This window comes from Chelonoidis abingdonii, chromosome 19 (assembly GCF_003597395.2).
Source record: "Chelonoidis abingdonii isolate Lonesome George chromosome 19, CheloAbing_2.0, whole genome shotgun sequence".
Lineage (NCBI taxonomy): Eukaryota > Metazoa > Chordata > Testudines > Testudinidae > Chelonoidis > Chelonoidis abingdonii.
In genome coordinates, this window is record NC_133787.1 from 13,290,911 (window position 1) to 13,315,737 (window position 24,827).

A 24,827-nucleotide genomic window follows, 5' to 3' on the forward strand; every position below is an offset into this window, starting at 1 on the left:
CGCCGTGAGGTGGAGCACCGCTAGGCTGGGGTGGAGGAGGAGGGCCTGGGAGAGCAGGTCTGGGCAGGACGGCAACAGCCACAGCGGGGTAACCACCAGACCTGTGAGGGTCCTGTATCAATGCTGTCTGGGCTGTGCCAGAGCAATCAGTAGAACCCAGGCCCTATCTGTCTTTATCTTTTCCAGGACCTTGCCTATCAGTGGGAACTGGGGGGGGGGGGGTGGGTGGAGAGGGGCAAGGCATAGAGAAAATGGCCCGATCAGGACAGGAGGAAAGCATCAGAGATAGTGTCCCATCCCAGCTCTCCCTCCCCGGAGCAGAACCAGGGACGGTGATGGTTCTGCTGGGTCCCAATCAGATGCACCTGGGGAGTTCCCTACTCTTGGACAAGTCTGTACACCATCTCTGGTTGAAGGGACCACTCATGCTGAGAGGAGAAGTCCCTGCTCCAGTGATCTGCCTGCAAATTCCGGGTGCCCGGTAGATGATAGGCCTGTAGGCACATGTCCCACAGCCTCAAGGCTTCCTGGCAGTGGGCAGAGGATCAAGCCCCACCTTGCCCGTTGATGTAAAACATCAAGGCTGTGTTGTCTGAGAGAACCCTGACCACCTGGCCGTCCAGGTGTGAGGGGAAGGCCATGCATGCCAGCTGCACCGCCCTGAGCTCCTTGACGTTTATGTGAAGGGCCAGGTCCTGCGCAGACCACTTGGGTCTGAATGTCCCCCACATGGGCTCCCCACCCCAGGTCCAATGCATCAGACACCAGTTCCATTGATGGGACCCTGCCCCTGAACGGGACCCCGTGGAGCATGTTCCCTGAGGAGGACCGCCATCATAGGGAGGCGATCACCGGTTTGGGCACAGTGAGGACTTTGTCCATCCTGTCTCTGGCCTGAGAGAACGCTGAGGCCAAACACACCTGGAGGGGCCTCATCGTGAGTCTGGCATGGTGGACCACATATGTGCATGCCGACATGTGACCCAAGAGCTGGTGGCACACTCTGGCTGTTGTCACTGGAAACCTTGTGACCGTGTCGATGAGCCCTGTTCGGTGGGAGTGAGGTTCTGCCCGACGCAGCATCCAGGACTGCGTTGTATCGGGACTAACATGGACTTGGTGTCATTTACCAACACGCCCAAAGTGGTGCACGTGGACAGAAGAAGCGCCACATGGCCCCGTACCTGCGACCGGGAGCTGCCCTTGACCAGCCAGTCATCCAGATAGGGGAAGATCTGGACCCCATGGCGCCTGAGGTAGGCCGCCACCACAGACATACACTTTGCAAATACTTGGGGGCAGTGGACAGACCAAATGGGAGGACCGTGAATTGCTATTGTTCCTGCTCAACCGTGAAACAGAGGAGGCATCTGTGCCCCTTGATTATATGAATGTGGAAGTACATGTCCTCCCAGGGCAGTGTACCAGTCCCTGGAATCCAGGGAGAGAATGATGGAGGCCAGGGAGATCACGTGAAACTTGAGCTTCATCATGTAGTGGTTCAGGCCTCGCAGGTCCAGGATGGGACTGAGCCCGTCTTTGGCCTTCGGAATAAGGAAATGGCAGGAGTAATATACCTTGCATTTGAACTGCACTGGCACCACTTCCACCACTCCTAGGCCAAGGAGCCACCCTACCTCCTGCTCAAGCAGAGCCTCATGAGAGGGGTCCCCCAGGAAGGACGAGGAGGAGGAAAACTGGAGGATGTAACCCTGGGAGATGGTGTTGAGGACCCATTGGTTAGCTGCAAACAGTTCAGGAGGAAAGCACAAATCATTCGGAGAAGGGAAGCTTTATTGTGGGTGGATCCCTGATGAGAACTGGCAGGGCGCCCCCGGGCATCTGGTCAAAACCACCGTTTCCCTGCCTGTTTGCCCTTGAAGGACCCAGGCTGTGGGGTAGGCTGAGACTGCCTCTTCAGGAGTTTCTTATAGTCCCGCCACTTTTTATAAGTGGGCTCATATTTAGAGTGGGTGGGCTGGGCGGAAGCCTGCTGCGGCGTAAACTTAGGTTTAGCTGGAGCCAGAATATAGAGGCCCAGAGTCTGAAGAATCGTGCGTGAGTCTTTCAGGCCATGCAGTTTTATATCTGTTTGTTCCGTGAACCAAGCTTTGCTATCAAATGAGAGGTCCTGCAAGAAGGTCTGCACCTCACTGGACAGACCAGAAAGCAGGAGCCATGATGTCCTTCTCATGGACACCATGCGGCCATATCCGCTGCATCTGCTGCTGCCTGCAGGGTTGCCGTGGCAGCTGCTGTACCCTCCTCCACCAGCACGTTGAACTCCTTTCTGTCACGCCTCTGCAAGGAGTTCTTGAACTTGGGCAAAGAGCCCCACAGGTTGAACTCATACCAGCCCAAGAACACCTGATGGTTTGCCACCTGGAACTGGAAGCTCGAGGATGAAGAAGTTTTTCTTCCAAATGAGCCCAGCCTCCTTGAATCATTATTTTTCAAAGTAGGGGCTGGTTGGCCCTGCTGCTCCCTGTGGTTGACCGACTTGACAACCAGGGAGTTAGGGGCAGGGTGGGTGTATAGGTATTCATGCCCCTTGGCAGGCACAAAATACTTGTGTTCCACTCTTAGAGATGGGGGCCAATGAGGCTGGGGTTTGCCACAGGGCATCTGAAATTTCTGCTGCCCCTTCGTAGAGAGGCAAAGCCACCCTGCCTGGTACCAAGGTGGACAGTATGTTAAACAAGGAGTCCAAGGGCTCCTCCACCTCCTCTGCCTGGAAGTTGAGGCTTGATGCCACCCTTTTTAATAGTTCTTTGTGGGCGTTAGAGTCTTCCTGCGAGATGGAGGGAGGTGGGATCATAATCACCTCATCGGCGAGGGCAAGGAGGCTGGCACCGTACTTTGCATGTCCACTGGCACCAAAGGATCCACCACCTGGTTGGTCTCCAGGCACGGTGCCAAGGATGTACGTCCCACCAACTCCTTCCCCAGATGCTGGGAGAGGGAGGCCAACGGCACTTCTGAGGCTCCAGCCACTGAACGAACCCACGTTGGGGGCCACAGTGCCCACTGGTACCACTGCGCCAGCCATGGGGCCTAGTGCAACTGCACATTCTGTGGCACTAGGGGAGCGGGCTGTTTGGCTTGGCTGGCCTGACCCATCAATGGACGACTACGAAGGGACACTGGCCTGATGTACGACATGCCTCACTGTCCCTGGAGGAGTGATGCTGACCCTGAAACCGCAACGTCGATTGGGAGGACCAGTACCGTCAGTAACAACTGCTCAGTGATTAGTTCTGATGGACGAAACTGTGATGGTGACTTGCCGGCGATCAACACCCATGGCTGGTTGCAGGAATGGTGCCATGGCGGGGTCCTGGAGTGGGACAACAAATGAGAATGGCATGGACGTTCGTGTTGCGACTGGCTACAATAGCCCCTGCGAGACGAGGACCTTCAGCGTCATCTCCCTTGGTCCTGTTGATTTTCACTCCTCGAGGCAGAGCGGTGCCTGGAGTTTTGGTCATATGGAACCCAGCCAGACAACCTGGTGGGAGCTGACGGCGACCCACGTGGACTACGCATGGAACGGTTGCTGAGCGGCGAATGGCGTTGGGAATGTTCCCTTGACCGAGATCAGTATCGAGTCGGGGCGACTGCAGAGATCCCAGCGGTGGCTTGCCTCTGGAGCACGGGGCCAACACTGGCAGTGCTCCTGGTACTGACACGGACATAATGTCCATGGCCAGGACCTCTGGCGTGGAGGGCATCTGGACATCCGGGGAAGCCTGCTGTGACTGGGCCGGGCTACTCCGCTCGACTTGAGTTGGAGGCCTAGAGGCCAATGGGGACCGAGGACTGCCAACAGGGGTATAGTTTCTGCTCCCGATTTACTCCAGTGCCTCTGCGGCAAAGGCCTCTAAGCCTTCCTGGCGTGCCTCACAGACAGGGAGCAGTGCCCACTAGTAAATGGCACCAGGGGGTCACTGCACACTGACATCGCGGTGCCTGGTGCCAACTCGGAGTGGCGCGTTGGAGTCAGGGTCAAGACCAACTCCATGAGTATACCTTGGAGCCTAATATCTCTCTCTCTCAGTCTGAGGCTTAAACAACTTGCAAATTTTACAGCGATCACTGAGATGAGTTTCACCCAAACAGCGTAGACAGTCCACGTGCAAATCACTCACTAGCATCGGGTGCCTACAAGTGTCGCATGACTTAAAACCCAACCCAGGTTGCACTAGCTAAATTAAACTAATCTTATTGAGTACTAACTACAGGTCACATACACTTAACGAACAAGAGTTCTGGGGACAAGCTACAGCAAAGCAGTTCCAAAGCACGTTCACTGGCAGCAAGAAGGAACTGAGGGAGCGTGCAGCATCCCATATACCACGCCCTGGAGGCGCCACTCCAGGGGTTGCTAGGGGCACTCCCCTACGAGTACTGCTAGGGGAAAACTTCCGACACCAGTGCACGTGGCGACCACGGACACCTATTGCAGAATACACATGAGCAATCACTCGAAGAATAACAAGTTGAGGAAAGGTAAAGAAGGTTCCCTTAACACCCACATATCACATTAGTCACTCGCACCAATACTCCATCTCTGCAGGGAACTCCCTTTCACCTCCAAGATACAAAAACACTACACATACACAAAATCAATTTAACTCATACTTCAATGTGCGTTAACACCTACCAGGCAGGTGACCAAAAGAGAGAGTCTACCCCCACTATACAATGCATCAATAATACATTTGATGAATTGGGAAATGTTAAACTGCTACTGTTATAGATTAATCTAATGACTTGTCTACATAGGTAAATCAGTACACAGGAAGTGAGGGTATGAATTTAAAATGCATTGATTTCCTGACTGGACATTCTTACTGTGCACTCAGAGTGTCTTTGTGCACATTAGCTTAATGAAGTGATCCCCAACGCGATGCCCATGGGCGCCAAGGCGCCCCCCGGGGCATTTATGCGTGCCTGCCTAGTGCCCAGCAGGAGAGAGAAGCGGGGATCCCACGCCTGCTGGTGACAGAGTACTCCAGAGCTGCAGGCACCAGCTTTCTCTGTCCCTGGTAGGCATGGGGCTGCAGCTTCTCTCCGGCTTCTCCGGGGCTGCGGGCGCCAGTGTTGTCGGACCCCAGCAGGCACCGGGCCCTTCTCTCCGGCTTCGAAGCCGGAGAGAAGAAACGGTCCTGCTCCTGCCAGGGACAGAGAACTCCGGGGCTGCAGGTATCACTCTATGTTAAAGTAAGAATAATAAAAATATTTGGACTAGCAGTTCAACAATGTTTTTACTTTTTTTAAAAGGTGAAAACTGTTTATGATATTTATTTTGTAAAAACTCCTTAATTTTTCTTACAGGCAGATAAAAAAGAGCAAATTCACATGGTAAGGTGAAAGAGTAATTGTCGAATAATTGAATTCAATATCTTTTACATGTAAAATTACCCTTTTTATCTTAGCGATACATACATTATGTAATATTAAATATGATGTTTTTCATATTATTTAATGTACAAATACAAAATAAGCCTTGAAAAATTGCTGGCGCCCGCCACACTCTTCTGAAAACATGAATGTGCTACTGGCCACAAAAAGGTTGGGGACCACTGGCTTAATGCACTTTGGAATTGTACTGTACTAAACTGCCTGAGGGGGGACTCTTAGTGCACAGTAAGAGCATCCACATGGGGAGTAAGTAGTATACTTTAAGTTCACACCCTGGCTTACTGTGCACAAATATTCCCCTCTAGACAAGCCCTATATTAGGATTTTGCAAACAACTGTCATTAGATTCATTCCCTAATGGAACAAACAGAAGATCCTCGGCACACACATTTTGGGGGAAGGAGGGGGATATCACATGAATGCACGTGCACACTAGGGTTGCCAGGCATCCGGTTTTCAACCGGAACTCCCAGTTGAAAAAGTACCCTGGCAGCTACGGTCAGCACCACCGACTGGTCCATTAAAAGTTCAGTCAGTGGCAGAGCGGGAGGACAGAGCTAAGGTAGGCTCCCTGCCTGCCCTAGCCCTGTGCAGCTCTCAGAAGCGGCTGCCAGGTCCCTGAAGTCCCTAGGAGCACGGGCGGCTCAAGGTGCTGCCAGTGCCCTGAGTGCCGGCTAAGCAGCTCCCCCCATTGGCCGGAAACTGCAACCAATGGGAGCTGTGGGGGCGGTGCATGCTGATGTGAGGGCACAGTGTGGAGCCTCACTGAGTGGCCGCCCATGCACTTACGGGGCGCAGAGACCTGGCGGCTGCTTATTGGGAGCCATGGCAAGCGCCGCTGGGACCCCACACCCCAACCCCTTACCCTAGCCCAGAGTCCCCTCCTGCACCCAAAACTCCCAACCAGAGCCTGCACCCCACACCTCGCTCCAACCCAACCCCCTGCCCCAGCCCTGAGCCCCCTCCTACACCCCAACTCCCTGCCCCTCCTGCATCCTCCCCCACACCAGAGCCTTCACCCCCAGCCAGAGCACACACCTCCTCCCACACCCCAAACCCCTTGACCCCAGCCCAAGGACCCCTCCGTATCCCAAATCAATCATCCCTGGCTCCACCCCAGAGCCCGTAACCCTGCCACTGCAACCCAACCCCCTGCCCCAGCCTGGGGCCCCTTACTACACCCTGAACCCGATTTCTGGCCCTATCTGGAACCCACACCCCTAGCCCAGAGTCCCCATCCCAGTGAAAGTGAGTGAGGGTGGGGGAGAGTGAGTGATGGGGGGGGTAGAGGGGGTTTGGAGCAGGGCCTCAGAGGAAGGGTGGGGCAGAGGTGTTCGGTTTTGTGCAATTAGAAAGTTGGCAACCCTACTTCTATAAAGCCTAAGCAAGAAGTGTGGGAGAGAAAAGCATTCCTTTTCTCCAGTTTTTCATTAGGCCAAACTATTCTGCCTCCCTAATACCAGACCTCTAAAAAGAGGGATATTGGTAAATGTAATAAATCTTTCCATATTCAAACAATCCTAACTGTAGTCTTTGGAGATCTGAGTTTCCAGACATTATGAACCCCTCATCGAGCGTTTGAAAGAATCCAAATATTTTCAGAGGGCCTCTTCTATCATCAGTAATAACAATGCCAAATGTAAGACCAACTCTGATGTATAAAAAAGACAATTGTGCTTTTACTATTTTTGGTACCTCTCCCTCCTTTTCTAGGAAGGGGTCTGAACCCTGCTGAGGGTTACACATTAGTTATACAGCAATTTTACACACGGTATTAACAATAGTACAATCAGCCAACTCATCCCAAATGAAAAATGCTTTGGTGTCAAAACAAAATCTCCACTCAAAAAGTTCTTTTCGTCTAGTATCTCCAATTCCCCCATTCAGGTTTTATACCGAACAATCTTCATATGTTGTGTTTGATCTGGCATAAATCTTGATCAATCCAGGTAGAATAATTCTATTATTTTTCCCTTAAACCGATTACAGCAATGATACCTAAAATCCTAATATCTGATTTACTGAATGATTTGAAAGGATGCTAGTACTTCCACATTAGGGCAGAACTACCCTTGCTTTATAAAGACTGATATTTTAAACTCCACATCACCAGTCCTTGCATCTCTGAAAATAAACCACCCCAACTAACACGTCCTGTGCCACACCTCATCCCCAGGATAGAATTTTGCTATGAAATTTAGACAAAAAGTAATAAAGTCCATGTTACCCAAGTTTTCTTGTCCTTACACTTTTAAAAAGTTGCCTAAGTTGGTTTGTACAATAGGTCTATTAGCCTTACATACAAGGGATCTTCGTATGACTTCAAGAGGCCTCATTAGTGCCTCTTTATTTCTGACAGTACTTCTATTTTGAAAGAGTAAATTAGTTAAATGCTCCCTTAAGTAATTCTATTTATTTACTTTTTAAAATAAATCAACGAGGAATCCAGTTAACCTCAAAATTCTCCTTTGTCCATTTCCTCTATTTCCCTCTCTATTAAGTTCTTTTTCAAATTCTGCTAGTTTGTTAAAATGTAATTTGTCAAGAAGTCTTAATCAGTTTTTGTTCTGTTAGCACCATATGCCTATACATGGAATCATCTTAAAAGATTTCCAAACCATTTTTTTGTGTGGATGCTCCTGAGTGTGATTTTCCAGTTAAATCTCCAGAATCATATTAGATCTTCTCTTGGTATTATCCATACTAACAATTTCCAAGATTTACTCTTCTTATTACAGAATTATATATTGGATTTACTATAATTTTCTACTTCCATGTTATAATCAACTAATTCATTTTAATGACTGGTTTTGTTTCAAGTGTTTTAACTCTATGTTACAGAACATTCAATTTTTTGATCTTCAATAACTCAAAACCAGTATTTGGACAGTCCCAAATGAGTAAGGTTTAAATAAGCCCAGTTTTAAATATGGCACTAACGTGCTCACAGAAACATGCATTAAATATAAGAACTGAGAAAAAATTTAACTGTAAGTGTTAGAAAGGGAAAAAAAAGGCTGTGCACCATAGACATGAAGAATGAATCAGCTGCACAGATGGAAGCACTAATGAACAGGTACGTTTCCATCTTGGTTAACCAGTCAAAGGAAATCAAGGGAAGCCATGCTCAACATTAACAAACTCAGGCACATGAAATTTTGACAAGTACAGAATCAGAAAAAGAGGAGTTACACCAAGCACATAAAATCTATTTAGTCTTTCAACAAGGCAATGGAATAGAAATTTACTACCGTAAAGAGAATCCCAGAAGAAAGAAGAATGACCTATTAACGAAACTGCAGGAATTAGTCGGAGATATAGTGAATTAAAAAATGTAAAACTAAAGCACCAAGAAATTATCAATGATAATTGCTCGAAAATCAGTCAGAAAAAGTAACAAACACACACCTCTGTTTTCTTCCTCTTTGTTGACGAGGCTGATCATCTTGAGGATATGTGAAAACGTCCTGGAAAATGGGTTCATACTTCTTAAAAATTACAGCAGAAACAGTGAAGTTTCTCTCCAGTCTCTCCGTACGTTCTCTGAATTGCAAGGGTAGATTTGCCATGTCTTCCCATTTCTTCATCTTGTTAAAAAACTCAATCAAGCTGAGAACATTTGAAAAATGTGGAAGAGGAATTTATTTTTATGAAAAACAAACTATAAAAAACATTTTACAACAAAACGCAACACGGTTTACACTTCATCAACTGCTGACAATGATGTACACAGTTTGATAACATTGTATGATTACAAGCAGGCAAAGACAATTAAAACTCAGAGCATTCTTTGTTCATGAACAAGGTTGAGTTCAGACACCTAACAAGAACATTGTACCATTATTCGCTGGTGCTCACAGTGACTTTACACTGCAGTTTAGTGGCTTTTTTCCACATATGCACCATCAGTTGCAGTGGCTCAGACTAGTGTGCATATTAAGCTTCCTCCATTTCCCTGAACCACTTTATCTACTTTGACAGAAAAAAAAAATACCCTGCACTCTTCACAATACTAAGGAAAATCTACAGCCACAGAGGGAAAAGACAGAACATGACACCAGGGGCTCTCAAACTTCATTACACCTCGATCCCCTTCTGACAACAAAAAATATTACCCAACCCCAGGAATGGGAGACAAAGCCTGAGCCCACCACACCAACCCTGCCGCCCCAGGCAGGGAGGGACAAAGCCAAAGCACAAGCCCCAGCGCCCCGGCAGGGGGCCCAAAGCCCAAGGGCTTAAGCCCAAGGGCTTCAGCCCCAGGTGGGAGGTCTGTAACCTGACCCTGCCACCCGGGGCTGAAGCACTTGAGCTTCAACCTGAGTGGTGGGACTTGGGATTTAGCCCCCAGGGTGGGGTTCAGGCTTGGGTCTCAGACCTCAAAGTCTAACACCAGCCCTGGCAACCTGATTAAAATCGGGCCACAACTCACTTTGGAGGCCCAACCAATAGTTTGTGAACCACTGGGCTACACTATATTTTTCATTTGCCTTATGGTTTTATTGCCCTTTCTTCCTCGACTTCTAATCTCCCTCCCCCGCCCCCCACTTGTCTTTTATAGCTGGATTCACCTAAATGTATATCCTGCGTTTTTACCTTCCTCTATTTCTTTTTCCTTTTTTTTACAAAACTTTTCTGCATTTTATTTAAAAATGTCCAACAATATACTTTATTAATTATTATTATATATCTACGGTTTCCTGCTATAATCATTTGTATGTTAGGCTGCTTGATCACCACAAAACACAATTGCGTTACTGATTAACAGTGACTCAGCTGAGTCAATAGCTTTAGGAAATAATTTATTTTATTGCTTTTATGGATTTTAAACATGTGGTAAAAAGGGATTTTTCAAACTTTGGTACAGATCTTATCAAGAAAGGCATGTTACAGGCTGAAGTGTGGAGGTGAAATGGAGGTTACATATCTGTAACTGAAGGTTCTTTGAGATGCATGATCCCTATCTGTATCCTGCAAGTAGATACACAAGTGCACCATGCACCTGAAACTAGACATTTCTAGCAATCCTCATCTGTAGGTTCGTCCCTGTGCAGTTATTCTCCTTGTGTTCTGAACTGATGATATAAGGGCGGGGCAGACCAATGACTCATCAATCCCTCTTCTCATTGCAACCCAGACAAGCTTGAAGCAGAGAGGAATGAGAGTGTGTAACAGAATACAGACAGGGATTACACATCTTGAAGAACCTCCAGTTATATGTAAAGATCTTCCATTTCTTTTCGAATGCAGGGCCCTATGTGTATTCCACACATGGGTAATTGTTAAGCAGTCTTCAAACAGGAGAGGGTTTGAGGATAAGCTGGTATAAATGTCTGTAAAAGTACCGTCCCAACAGATTTATTTGCAGAAGAGGACTAGACTAAGGTGCAATATTTTGTGAAGGTCTGGATGGAGCTCCAGATAGTCATCCTACAAATGTCCAGCACAGGTTCTTCTCTCAGAGATGCCTTTGAGATTGGTTTGTGCTCTACTGGAATGGCCTCCCATTTCATCTGAGAGAGAAATATGTGCCAATTGATGATAGAACGATGCAGCCAGAGAGCCACATAGAGTCTCTGAGCACATAATGCTTGTTCTCATGATTACTTTGCTACAGCAATAAATAATCTTGGTGATTTCCTGATTGTCTTTCTATCTGCAAAGAAGGCAAAGCAAAGCCCATCTGACATCAAGAGAGTAAAGTCTCCTCTTCTCTTTGAAAGTATGAGATTTTGAAAAGGATACTACTGGTAAGTGAATATGCTGATTCATATGAAACTTGGAAATTACCTTGGGGATGAATTTTGGATGAAGTTGAAGGGAAACCTCTAGTATGGCGTATGGCATAAGCCATGAGAGCTCCTAGTTCACTTATGCTTCTGACTGATATGATGGCAAATAGGCAGGGGACCTTCACAGAGAGTGGGACACTGAACATGTCATCAATGATTCAAAGGGTGGTCTGGTAGTACTGATAGTATAAGGCTTGAGATCCCACTAAGGTATTGGTTTCACCACCAGTGGTAAATGAGATGTTTCAGGAATCTGATTGTTGTTGGGTATGTAAAAATGGAGTGGTCTTCTACCAAATAGAAGGCACCAACTACTGCTGGGTGGATCCACAGCAAATTAACAGAAAGCCCTGAAATCTTCAGGGTCAGGAAATAGCAGGAATATCTGCTGATTCTAGGATCGACTGGCTGGGGAGACACCAAGACACTGTCTGTCATCAATCCCCTGGATAGTTGTATGTTGAAAAAGGATGGCTCCAACACCTTTTAGAGATTCCATCTGGGCTTCCCTCCTGTAAGGAAGCAAAGGCTCATCTAGAGTAACAGACATAGCCAACAAGAAGGTAGGCTCATGTTTTACCAGTGAAAGAATGTTCTGGCTTGTGCAGGGGGGAGGGGAGAATCCTCTCTTCTCAAAGTAGTTTCTTCTGATAATGAAATGTGTCAGAGGAGGACCAGACCAGACAGGAAAGGACGTTGTTAGGGCGAAGTGAAAATATCCTCTGGTAAGGTAAATGTTTCAATCCATCATGGAGTTTGCGGAGTCTCGGGTGTCAGGACTAACAGATCCCAGGCATCCAAGGGCACTATCATCAGCAGATTCCTGGTGGAGTGGGTCAGTACTCTCAATGAGGAGTCCAACATGGAGCTCCCAGTCAGTATTTGGCAAATGATCCTTCAGCCTCTAAGTTGGAGCCAGACCAATGGATCCCTCCTGCTTTGTGCCTTTCCCTCTTGGGCGGAAGATTTAAGACGACCTAAGTCCTTAAGACCCGTGCACAAGGATTCACAAGACCTGGAATGAATTGGAGATCCTTTCTCTTAGAGGCAGATCAGGAAGGGGATGCCCATGAGTATGCCCCTTACTCTTGCAAGAGGCAATGGTTTCTGAGGCTTAGAGGTTTTGGCCTCTGCTCCAGAACTTGTGCTCAGAAAGGTGCCTGGATCTGACTGGGAAAACTATACTAACTAAACTATAAAAACTTTAACACACTAAGAATACTAAAAACTACATACAAATATATTTACAGATTCAGAAAAAACAATGTGAAGATTGCTTTGGACTCAGAGGATTCTGAATCAGGCCATGAAGCAGTAAGAAGGAACAGGAGAGGCATCAATCTGCCCCACTCCTTATGTCCTCAGCTTGGAGCACACAGACAATAACTGCACAGCCACAAAACAACAGACACTACTTGGTAGAAATCTCCAGTCTCAGGTGCCTGGAGTGCGTGGAATACACACAGGGACCAGAACTCAAAGATGACATCTCTCCACTGTTTGAAGGAGAAAGTGTGTGTAAATTTCAAGAAAATGTCTCATGTGACTAGCACAACTTAATAAATTCTCACTTTCATTTGGTTATTACCACTAAGTACTTGAGAAAAAATCAAGACGAGAATATGAATATTACGTATTAAACAGGCAGCTAAGCTTTTACTTGATTTCACCAAATAAACCCCCCAAAACACCCCCCCCACACACACTTCTACTTTTTATGGGCCTGCTTATGGTTCCTGAGGTTGAAAACCCAGCCTGAGAGAGAGAAAAATAATACTGTGGTTACAACATGCTAACGATTCAGGTGAATTGTGACTAGATACAAAATCACAACGAAGTCTGTTAAAATGATTTTAACCTTCTGAGTTAAACATCCTCATTCAGAATGATGGAAAGTTTTTATTAAAGACAAACTATCTTTACCTCATGATAGTGTTGTTATATTGCAAGACCTTTATTCTTAGGCACTGTGTGTCAAAATGCAGGAAATCAGTGAGTTAAAGATAATTTTCACCCTTCACTTTCAATTTCCAGACATTTGCAGGGGAAATGCAGTCTTTTACATTTTAACAACATAGTTGCACTTTTGAAAGAGAAATTACCTCTGTTCTGAACAGCGCAATATTCTTGTTAAGGATACATAGTTTCCCTCGACTGTCCCTCTGCTCACAGTTGGGACTGCTTTTCTGCAAGCCACATATAAGGCACATGCTAGCCAGTGTAGATCATTCCCCTATGAAATTAAACATTGCGCCATTTAAAGGATACACTGACAAGTGTTTCTTTTACTTCAGCTATGCATACAATATAGAGAAAAAAAGCAAAAAAAATGATCCAGTACATTTCAAGGGAAAGATTGTAAAGCTTAACTCAATTATTCAAAAGCTCCTTCTAGTTAATGAATTTAAAAAAATGCTAAAATTAGGTAATATCAAAATTACTAAAGAATCAATTAACGTACACTTACCAATTTCATGTTTAAGTCAAATTTTACATGGGGTATTTAGCATGCTTTTTTTACTTCTAACAAGAGAGATTATTTTAAATATTCTATCACCTTGTGGATATGAAAGCAACTGCTCCTGGCTGCAAGAACATTCTTGTTCCCCAAATGTTCCTAAGGATACTTGTTCATTTTTCTTCAAAGGCTAAGAAAGTTTTCAAGTTTGGGCTCCCCAGTCTGGCTGCACCCACAATCAATACAGTTAGAAACTTATACACTTGGTCTGGTTTCATATGTCTACTTCATCAAGGTAACAAAGTGTCATAAAGATGAGACTCAAGGCATTTTCTAGCAGGGGGCACATATATCCTAGTGTCCTGTCAGGGAATATCTTATTGGCAAGTCTAGCATGTCACTCTCAATGTTCCAACTGCCAATATTTACTCTGGTGGATGCCTCTCTATCAGAGTCATAATTTTCCTGGCCTTCAGAAAGTAGATGTATTAAGACCAGATAAATCTATTCCTGATAAACAGTCAGTACCAAAATAAATAAATTGATTAAATAAAATCAAAACTTGGTAGCAAGTTAAATAAAATCATAAGACCTCGATTGACAAAGTACGATTCAGGGAAATCCTAACTGCATACAGCAGACATCAATGAATAAAATGTGTTATGCTGTAAGCTACTTTTTCTACTGACAATGAATTGTCTGCAGTGTCATTGTAGCTGGGTTAGTCCCAGGATATTACGGAGACAAGGTGGGTGAGGTAGTATCTTTTATTGAACAAATTTTGTTTGGTGAAAGAGACAAGCTTACAAGCCACAGAGATTTCTTTTTCAGGGAGATGTCTGAAAACTTCTACCTTCCACCAACAGAAGTTGGTTCATTAAAAAAAAAAAAAAAAAAAAAAAAAAAAAAAAAAAAACCACCCAAAACACACCTTGTGTGTCCGACACTGAGTTAATATTCAAAATCTGGAACTGAGGTAACAATTTTCTAAATTACCAAAAAGTTGATTTTAAATTTGGTGCTTTCACCTCACTGTTCCTTTCCAAATAAATCAGGCTTTTGATGCACGTAAGAGGACATACATAAAACGTCTCAAAAGGAGGCAGAGTTAAGATTGTATTATGTGGAAAATATCCCACTAACTAAGCTTTTCTTGTTTTTTTTAACCTTTGTGGTTTGGTGATTATTTTTTTAAACAACTTTCTTATAAGAAGTATGTAACAGAAGCTAATATTGCATCCTTTGAGTTTGGGAATTAAATCATCATATGCTGGTAGGGCACAAGCAGCACAGGGTGATGACTGAGTGCTTGCTGTATCTTAATTCTACTTTAAATATATTTTTGCATATGAATAAAAAAAGTTGTATTTGCACAGTAAATTCTATTTAATTGCCATCCCACAGTATTCAGAAGATATACATATTAACACTTTACTACCATATTTATTTTTCTAAGAAAGTTATCAGGTAGAAATATTTTTCAAATAAATTTGAATCTCAGCTTCGGGGGATTAAATTTAAAAGCTGAGTTTCCAAAAACTGACCACAAAGAAGTAAGTATGTGCACAACTTTGTGCTAGATCACACATAGAAACTGTGGTGGTTATGGTACTGCAGATATTTGTATGCACAATAGGTACCTATTCATGTAGCAATATTTATGTGTGCATATATCAGATTTTCATTCAATCACAGTAGCTGTGCAAGCAAACTGGATGTGTATATTTTGGAAATCCGGCACATATTACTGTGAAACCCTGCTATAATGTGATACTTGGGGTCCAAAAAATTCGATCATGATAAATGCGGGATCGCTTTATAGCAGGGTTATGAAAATTTACCATTTCAAGACAGTCAGTTTCAGTCTTGCAAAAACAAGAACGGTTATTCCAGCTTGTTTTAAACACAAAAGTAGTAATTTAATTACATGTACATGAAAAATGTGAAATCGACTATACTAATCATTGTGCAGAGTGCAGAGTCAATCTGGTTGCATGACTCCATAATTTTAAATTTCATCACTTCTTAAAAAAAAAGCTATCTAGTGTGGTCTGCTTATTTGCTGCGGACTGTTGGCTTCTAGCAAAGTCAAGAATGCTTCTGAGTCGGAGGATTTTGACGCTGTCCACATCTTGATTTTCCAGCGACCCCAAACTGGCTTCTAGGTGCTTTACTGCCTCAGAAACTTTTGGTGGGGGAGTTGAGGTGCCATCATTGTCGTCATCTGGTGGTGTAGCTTCATTCTTCCAGCTGACTTCTGCAACATTTGAGATGTGCTCATATATGGGGCAGATGTCATCTGCTGAAAACCAGTTGAGGATGTCATGATGACTGAGCTCATATTCTCTGAGAGCTTCTTTGGCTAAGCGTACGTCCTCTTCAATGACTCTTGTAAACTCAGGCTCATTGTCGTTACCGTCATCATGTGTAGATGACAGAAAAGCTGGACCAAGACCTTTCACCTAGCACCGTTCAATGCAACGTGCAGAGATAGCATCCCAGGCTTTCCCGCTGAGGTGACAGACTTCTTTCAAGTTGAGTGACGCCAGTGATGTGTCAACAGAGGAGTTGTTTTCCGCTACCATCCACTTGATCATTTCGCAACGATAATTTTGCTTAAAAATGCCAATATGATGCCTTGCTCCAGTGGCTGGATTTCTGACATAGTGTTCTTCGGGAAATAAGGGACTTTAATCCTGCCGTCACGACAGACAAGGTTTTCCACCTGGGGGGGTGAGCGGGGCAATTATCCAGCAGGAGGAGAGCTTTTTCCTCCTGTTTTAGTTTTCACAAATGAGCCCGAACAGCTGGCAGAAAAAGTTTTATGGAACCAGACTTGAAATATGGAGCTATTCATCCATGCATCCTTGCTGTTGGTGTATTCAAAGGGAAGGGCCTTCATATTAACATGATGAAAACATCTAGGAGACCTCGCTTTTCCGATCATCCAGAGGTCTGACTTTGTGGCTGCCAGACTTGTTGACGCAAAACAAGAGAGTCACTCAGTCCTTCCTCTGCTTTAAAGCCTTCTCGTTTGTGACTATCAGTCCTGGTTGCGAGGGTGCGATCAGGTAACATTGTAAAGCGTAAACCAGTCTTGTTGCAGTTGTAAACTTGATCGACTGTGTAGCAACCTTCCTCCAGCAACTTTTTAAGCTCAACTGGGTAGGAATCTGCAGCCTCTTTATCAGCTGAGAGGATTTCCCCAGACACAAGAACTTGGCTTATAGTGTGCCTTTTCTTGAATCTGTCCAGCCAGCCGTTACTTGCCTTAAATTTGGATACATTTCCATTGATAAGGCGATCAAATTTCTCTGCTTGAGCTTTCACAATAGGGCCAGAAATGGGAACTCCTTCTGAGCGAGTTTGGACAAACCATTGGTACAAGGCTTAATCTAGGCTTTCATCATTAGCAAACTTGACCTCTTTACGCTGTAAACCAGTTTCCTCTTCAAGAATGCAGGGTAGGCTATGGAGCTTTTCTTCTTTCTTCCACCCTCGCAGAGTGGACTCACTAATTCCTAGATCTTTAGCAAGCTGAGTTTGTTGTTTTCCCTTCTTTAGTTGATCCAGGACATACAATTTCTCTTGACCATAATGGTAAAATATTTTTTAAAATATAGGAAATTAATAACAAGTTCATAGGCAAACACCATACACATGTACAACCTGAGAAATAAGTGCAATGGGGCTGCAATAGCCACAAGTCATTTTATCCTATAAGACCAGAAGAATGTGTTTATTTATAAATGTCATAAAAAAGTACAGTATTCCGGCAAAACGTGAACTGTATTACAGCCTTAAATGGGAGCTAACTTACGATCGCATTATATCTGAACTCGCGTTATCGCGCAGCGCATTATTGCGAGGTTTGACTGTATTTGTTTTCCATTACAGCTAGACAACTGTTTGCAAACCACACTTTTAAAACTGGCTGGGAGAACAATCAATTTTATTACTTAAATTTTGAATGTTCTTTCTTTTATTATCTGTGTCCTTGAGTTCTGAATTTTTTTTTCTGTTGTTAAATCAAGAAACTAGTGTAATATGTGAAAAAAACCTAGTTCAACATTTGGTAAAACACCAATACAAAATAATACTTTATCTAGATATAATACACGATAACTGAAAAACATCTTTGCGCAAATTATTAGTAAGTACATTACGGTAGAACCCCATTACAGGTCTGTCGCATCTTATGCGCATTTAACATGCACAAATTCAGCTTTACGTGGTTGGCAAAAACAAAAAAAGAAAAACAACAATTTAAATACTGTTCCTGTAGTGCGGGTGATTCTGCCCGTCATTCAACTCAATGTAATTTTGACTATATGTGGTTTTCGCTTTATGCGCTGACCGCAGAACGTAACCCAGTGTAAGATGAGACAGACCTATAGTCCAAATGGGAACATACATTGGGAACTACTGAATTCTGAAAACAGCAAGCCAAAGAACCAACAGAAAGACTTGAGAATACTGCATCACAAAATGTATTATGTTAATTTATAAAAAACACTTCATACCACCAGCAAATATTCCTGATTATATTTTATAAAAGCAGCAAAGCTTTAGAAATAGTAGACTTCATTTAAACTTCCCACTTTTTAACAAAGGTTTAATAGAGAAAAAGAAATTTGATTACACTTGGTTTAACACATTTTTGGGTCTCAGGAATGTTGCAGAAATGGGGACACAGCAATTTTAAACAAACTGGAGAGAAATATCCTGGTTTGAAACTATCTCAGGCAGCAGGACAGTTTGGTTTTGTCTCGATTAGGAAAAAGTTAGATCCTCAGGTTAACACATCATAGGTCAGGGAATCCAACACTCCTTCCCTTAGGAGACAACTACTAACATCCTTTTTTTGTGCAGGGGGGAGGCGGCTTAGGACTCCTGCACAGAGAGCAGCAATACTGAGCCATTTCCTGACATTGGGGAGGAGAGTCTCTGAGGCAGCAATAAGGGATGCTGTTCCCACAGCGTTCCTGGTCCGGACTGTGCCTGTCACAGAGAGAGCATCCCGCCACACAGCTCCCGCAGCTAGTCCTATGCACTCCCCCCGCAGCTCCCCTTACCAAACCCCCCCTCCCGGCCGCCCTCCTCACCTCCCCGCAGCTAGTCTTATGCACCCCCCCCCTGCACCTCCCCTTACCGATAACCCCTCCGGACCGCCCCGCCTCACCTCCCTGCAGCTAGTCCTATGCACCTCCCCTTACCGAAACCCCCCTCCCGGACCGCCCCCCTCTCCCCCCCGCAGCTAGTCCGAAGTGCACCCCCCGCCCCGTCCTCCCTTACCGAACCCACTCCCGGACCCGCCCCCTCACCCCCTCCGCAAGCTAGTCCGATGCAAACCCCCCGCCCCCTCCCCCCTTACCGAACCGCCCACTCCGACCGCCCCCTGCACCCCCCCCCTCAGCTAGTCCCGATCAACCCCTCTGCCATCTCCCTAACCGACCCCCCAGGCCACGACCCTCTCCTCGCGCAGCTACCCTATGTACCGCCCGCCCCTCCCGTACCAGAAACCCTACCCTGGGTCGCCCATCACCTCCGCCTAGTCGCATAGCAACCCCCTCCCCGCGCCGTCTCGCCCCATCCCCTACCGGACACCCCCTCAGGCCCCCCCCTCTGCATCCCCGCAGCTAGTCTGTCAACCCCGCCCTCCCTTACCGAACACCCCCTCTGGGCCCCCCCTCACCTCCAGGGTGTAGTTACGCTTCATGCCCTGGTAGCTGAGCCAGGCCTCGGCCCGGGCGCGCTCGTCCATGTTGAGGCTGCTGCAGAGCTCCTCATAGCGCTGCCGAGTGCCCCACTCCTCCGCCGGCGGGGAGGAGGCGCCGCCCGCGACCCCTGCTTCGGCCTCCTCCTCCTCTTCGCCCGGCATCCCCTACCCCGTCACTAGATGGCAACACTGGTCGGCCTGCCTCAAACTGCGCCTGCGCCGGCCAGGAGTTCCGTTCGAATCCAAACACCCCGGCGCCGAGCTCTGCCCCACCCTGCACCCTCATTGGTCCGGCGGGGAGCACCTACCAATCAACGGGCTCCTTGCAGGCAGGCGCAGTACGCTTCACTCTACGCACCCGCCTGCGACGGCGCCTAGGTGACCTATCCCAGCAAGCCGTACCAAACCCCACCCCCTCTATCGCGTCCCACAGCCAGGCAGCAAGAACTACCCGGCCCAGCATGCACTGCCATGGCTCAGGCGGCGGGCCAGGCCCCTTGCCGCGCTGCGGGAAGGTGGTAGCTTCACGCGCTGGCTCCAGTAGGGCGGCCCGCAGCACCTCCCTGCCACAGCCAGCAGCCGCCCCCGGGAGCTCTGCCCTGAACTAGCCAGTGGCAGCGCCGCTGACTTTAACATGCATCAAAACTTAGGGCAGATCTACAGCCAGACAACCCCCGAGTCACCTAACGGGCTTTTAATCCCCGCCCTCTGTCATCTCGGCGCGATGCTCAGCCGGGAATGAAAGGGTTGGATTTCCATTTGCTTTCAGCCCCAGTTCCTTGTGAGAGGGAGGGCACAGTCCCGTGACGCGATTAGAACAGGGACTTGGGAATCAGAACTGCTGGGTTTTACACGTGGCTCTGTCACTGCCTTGCTCTGTAACCTTGGACAATTCACAGACTCCTTAATCTCATTTTTACCAGCGAGGAAACTAATATTCACATACTTTGTTGCAGGTTTAGGTGAAGTTAATGAACGCTCACTAGATGCTTTGAGGTCTGCAGACAGAAGGCACAATACAATTACTAATCATTTTTCCTCTGACTCAGTGAGGCATTCAATTAGATAAAAAGCCACTTTATATAAAATCGACCCCCTCCCCAAATATCTAATACCAAATGAAATAAGACAGTGGAATTCAGTGCCCCAAAGAAGTTTTAGACTTTTATGAAGAATAGGTTCTACAATTATGGGCAGTAATTGTTAATGGAACATGAAGTCTTTCCTTTCTGGTTTCAATCCCACTACTTGTTGATAGTGATCAAAAGTCATTACTATCTGTCAGTCAACCTGAAATGAACCCTAGATCTCCATTTTCAGAGGATAAGTGGTTACATAAAAAAGTAAACCCACTACTATTGGCTCTTTTCACCAAGAATAGGAGGGGAAATTGAACAATCCTCTCAAACATATGTACCGATGAAGTTTTAATACCGAAAATCAGGGAAAGTCAAGAACATTTTAGACCTTTGCTGTGAAAAGTGTTTTAACTAGGTCTATTTGGTTTTGCATTAGTCAAGTTTCATGTCTAAATCACAAATATTAAGAACAGCTGGGATGATTTTATACATAAAAGGAAACTGAAAAGCAGTGAAGGGTGACTGCCCAAAACTATTTTCCTAGAACTAGGATTTGACATTTTTAGTCTACTCTAAAAATACTAGATGGCGCCAGAAAATTAATCTAAAGAGCATGAAAGATTACATAACTTTTGCTAACAGTTACTGTGAGTCAAACCTACAGTCCCTAATGTAACAACATTTTCATTTAAGTCAATAGTACTTTAGGGCCCAATTCCCCCTGAAGTCAAGGGACAAAGTCCCATTCATTTCCATGGGAGTTAGATGAACCCATGGGACTGGAAGACTGGGCTCTAATATGCTCATTGTTAGTAAACTAGTTAGGAGCACAAATTAAATTTACCTTAAAATATGACTAATGGGAAAAGAACAGTGCCTTTTAAAAGAGAATGGTAAGATTTTCATATGGCCTTATATTCACATGTTCACAACGTGAAAAATTCTCCTTTCTAACTGAGATTTTCCATGCTTGATTTTAGTCTGGGGTGACTCTTCTCCCTCCCCCATTTGAGCAAGCTGACGTGAGGGGTGGGTGTGTGTGTTTAAAAACACATTTCTGCTCTGATCACTCAAAATGGCTAAACTTTTTCAATTTAAGGTCCTGATCTTGCAGATCCTCAGCTGATGTTAATTACAATAGTTCAGTTGATTTCAGCTGAGCTATAGCATCTTACACAAGTTGAAGATCAGGGTCTGTGAGCAGTCCCACTGAAGTCAATGGGATTACTCACACAATGCATAAAGTGAAGCACATTAATAATTCTTTTCAGGATTAAGGCCTAGATGTTCAGAATGACTAAATCCTCACTGAAAGTTACCCAATAACTATTTACAAAAATAATAAAAACAAACCAGAGTTAGAAAGTTAAAAGCACTTAAAAACAGAGCCATTCTCCCAGTGTGGGGGCAATTTTAAGAGAGGCACAGTCTATATAGCTAGCTCTATGCCAGCCAGAAAGGTGTATGCTGGGGCAATTGTTTTATGGCTTTTCTATTAAGCTACATATAGAATATTACTCAAGAAAAAAGCAATTATAAATATTTTATCACGTTTTATTATCTAGTGATAAATATACTAAGTGATCATTTCCACTGAAGAGTCTCCCTGAAGAGAAAATATTTAGAGACAGAAATCAAGATAACAAAAATAACGCACACAAAAAAGTCTATAAGCCATGGGTCAGAAGTAAGGTTGTTGTGTGGTGATGAAATATGCATATTTCCCTATCTTTTTATGTGCCTGGGTTTTGTAAATGATGCAATAACTACATTGTTTTCACTTAGCAACCGTAATCTACCTTTTCTATCGATATTTCAAATTACGTACTGAAATTTTGTTGCTCTTGCAAAAGCAAGCTAATCTGCTAATATGAACAAAGCTCAGTTGTGCAAAACCAGATCAACACACCTTAAAAACATTAGGAAAAACAAACCTCATTTTAATTGTTTAACTCAACTCATTGTGTCCCTCTCACTCACTTCTCAGTGCCATCTAAGGCCTTGTCTACATGAAATTTTCAGCCACCAGTACTACTGTACTGATGCAACCCCCTAATGTAGACCCTGATTATGTCAATGGAGTTCTGGTCCATGATTAGGGCTCCTAGATGCTACTGCAATATAAATAATCTTAGGCTACGTCTACACTACCCGCCGTATCGGCAGGTTGCAATCGATTGCTCAGGGATCGATATATCGCGTCTCATCTAGACGCGATATATCGATTCCGGAACTCCACCAACCCCAACGGAGTTGCGGGGGAGCTGCGGACATCGATCCCGCGCGGTGAGGACGGGTGAGTAATCCGATCTTAGATATCTGACTTCAGCTACGTGATTCATGTAACTGAAGTTGCGTTTCTAAGATCGATTTTCCCCTGTAGTCTAGACCAGCCCATAGACTTTTCAGCCTGGAAAGGGCCATGGGAAAGATTGGGAATGACATTTCTTACAAGACCACCAGGTGGGTGCAGGGAGCTTTGGGAGCTGACCTGGTTTTTACATGTACACCTCTACCCCGATATAACGCAACCCGATATAACACAAATTCGGATATAACAGAGTAAAGCAGTGCTCCGGGAGAGTGGGGCTGCACACTCCGGCGGATCAAAGCAAGTTTGATATAACGCGGTTTCACCTATAACGTGGTAAGATTTTTTGGCTCCTAAGGACAGCGTTATAACGGTGTAGTGGTGTATCACGTTGTTCCTGGGTTTCACTTCCTGAAACAGCTTAACCTCTTTGAATGCAATAGTTATAAATTGAAATTTCCCCTCATAAAATGGCATTTTAAACCTCAAAGCCAAAAGTGTCTAATACTGTAGAGCAACCAGTGCACCTAACCTCACTGGTGATTCTACCAGAAGTTGTGTGGCAGAGAAGTAAGGCAGCTAGCTCAAAAATCCTTCATGCATGGCACTGCTTTGTGATTCTCTTCTACGTTAGCTACTGCCAGGTTGGTGACCTAGTTGAGCGATTGCAGTGACCTAGCTATGTAAGCCAAATGGGTTGCAATCTTGAGGGCCAAGATAACAAAGTCAAAATCTTTGCACTGGCAGATGACTGAGCCCAATCTGTTCATCAAAGTAGCATGAGAATCAATTTAGGGGGCAGATTTTGAAGTAATGGCTGCTACCTTGCAGACTAAGAAGTACTTCTCAAAGGAAACAGGACACTTATCAGTCATAGCTTGGTCCAGATTAGGCTAGTCCAAGTCAACCAACTCTTGGAGAGATTTGTGCATGAGGAAAATAGTGCATACCTAGGAATTTTTTCTCCCAAATATTATTCTTAGCCTTTCCAATGTGGATTTGCATCATCAAGGTAGCCAGTGCTCTTACTGCAGTGTTGCCAACTCTCACAGTTTTATCATGAGTTTTGCAATAGATGTTTTACTTAAAGCCTCAGCTCCCATACATACGTGAGTATAAGAGTATTTCAGCTTTTTTTTTAAAAGCACTAAGTTACTAGCCCTTGTGTTTGCTGAGAAAAGCTTGAAAAATGTGATCAGTGTGCACCCTGAAGGCTCAAAAAACAGAATGCAAGTAAAAAACTTTAAAAAAAATCATCACCTTTTTTTAAGCCAATCATGATTTCTTGGGGCCTGACTCATGATTTTTGAATATTCAGGGCTGGCAATACTATGACTGTAAGGGTTTCTGGGTGTTTGGGAAGAACAGGCAATTCCTTACTTCAGTCTAGAACATGGGTCAGCAACCTTTCAGAAGTGCTGTGCCGAGTCTTCATTTATTCACTCTAATTTAAGGTTTCGTGAGCCAGTAATACTTTTTAACAAGGTCTTTTTCTATAAGTCTATAATATATAACTATACTATTGTTGTATGTAAAGTAAAGAAGGTTTTAAAAGTGTTTAAGAAGCTTTATTTAAAATTAAATTAAAATGCAGAGCCCCCCAGACTGGTGGCCAGGACCCAGGCAGTGCAAGTGCCACTGAAAATTAGCTCATGTGCTGCCTTTGGCATGTGTGCCATAGGTTGCCTACCACTGATCGAAATGGACTGTCCATATAGATTTCGCCCTTTCTGGCTCCCATCTCTCCCTGCAATATTGATCCAAGCAAACACCCCAGATACTTTTCAAGTTCAGAAAACAGTAGCATGTGCATTTAAGAGGAAAAGCAGCGACTATACCAGCAACAGGGCCGGGGTGGAGGACGACACTGCTACCACATAAAGGAGCATTAGGAGGTTCTTTCAAATGAACCTGTGCACCGAATACTCTTATTGACAGTGCCCAAGGGAGTTTCAGCTTCTCCTGGGTTGATGCAGTGCCCGAGAAGGGGAAAGGAGAGTGGGAGCATGACACAGCAGCAGGGCCATGCAAAGAGGGGGCCCAG

At 45.1% G+C, this 24,827-nt stretch overlaps 1 protein-coding gene across 4 annotated transcripts in view; it reads right to left on the minus strand.

Moving 5' to 3' along the window:
- The window catches only part of RBL2 (RB transcriptional corepressor like 2), a 60,748-nt gene extending 40,998 nt beyond the window's left edge, over positions 1-19,750 (minus strand). Inside the window, exons 1-4 of one of the 4 annotated variants that reach the window (XM_032805381.2) lie at positions 19,370-19,750; positions 13,319-13,449; positions 8,833-9,033; positions 8,676-8,708 (exon numbers count right to left, since the gene is read on the minus strand). In XM_032805381.2, coding sequence (XP_032661272.1) covers positions 8,676-8,708; positions 8,833-9,033; positions 13,319-13,449; positions 19,370-19,555 — 551 coding nt within the window. In that variant the 5' untranslated portion in view covers positions 19,556-19,750. The remainder of the gene's footprint in view (positions 1-8,675; positions 8,709-8,832; positions 9,034-13,318; positions 13,450-19,369) is intronic. The other 3 variants (XM_032805378.2, XM_075073783.1, XM_032805380.2) reach the window with 3 other exon arrangements.
- Between the last annotated feature and the right edge of the window lie 5,077 nt (positions 19,751-24,827).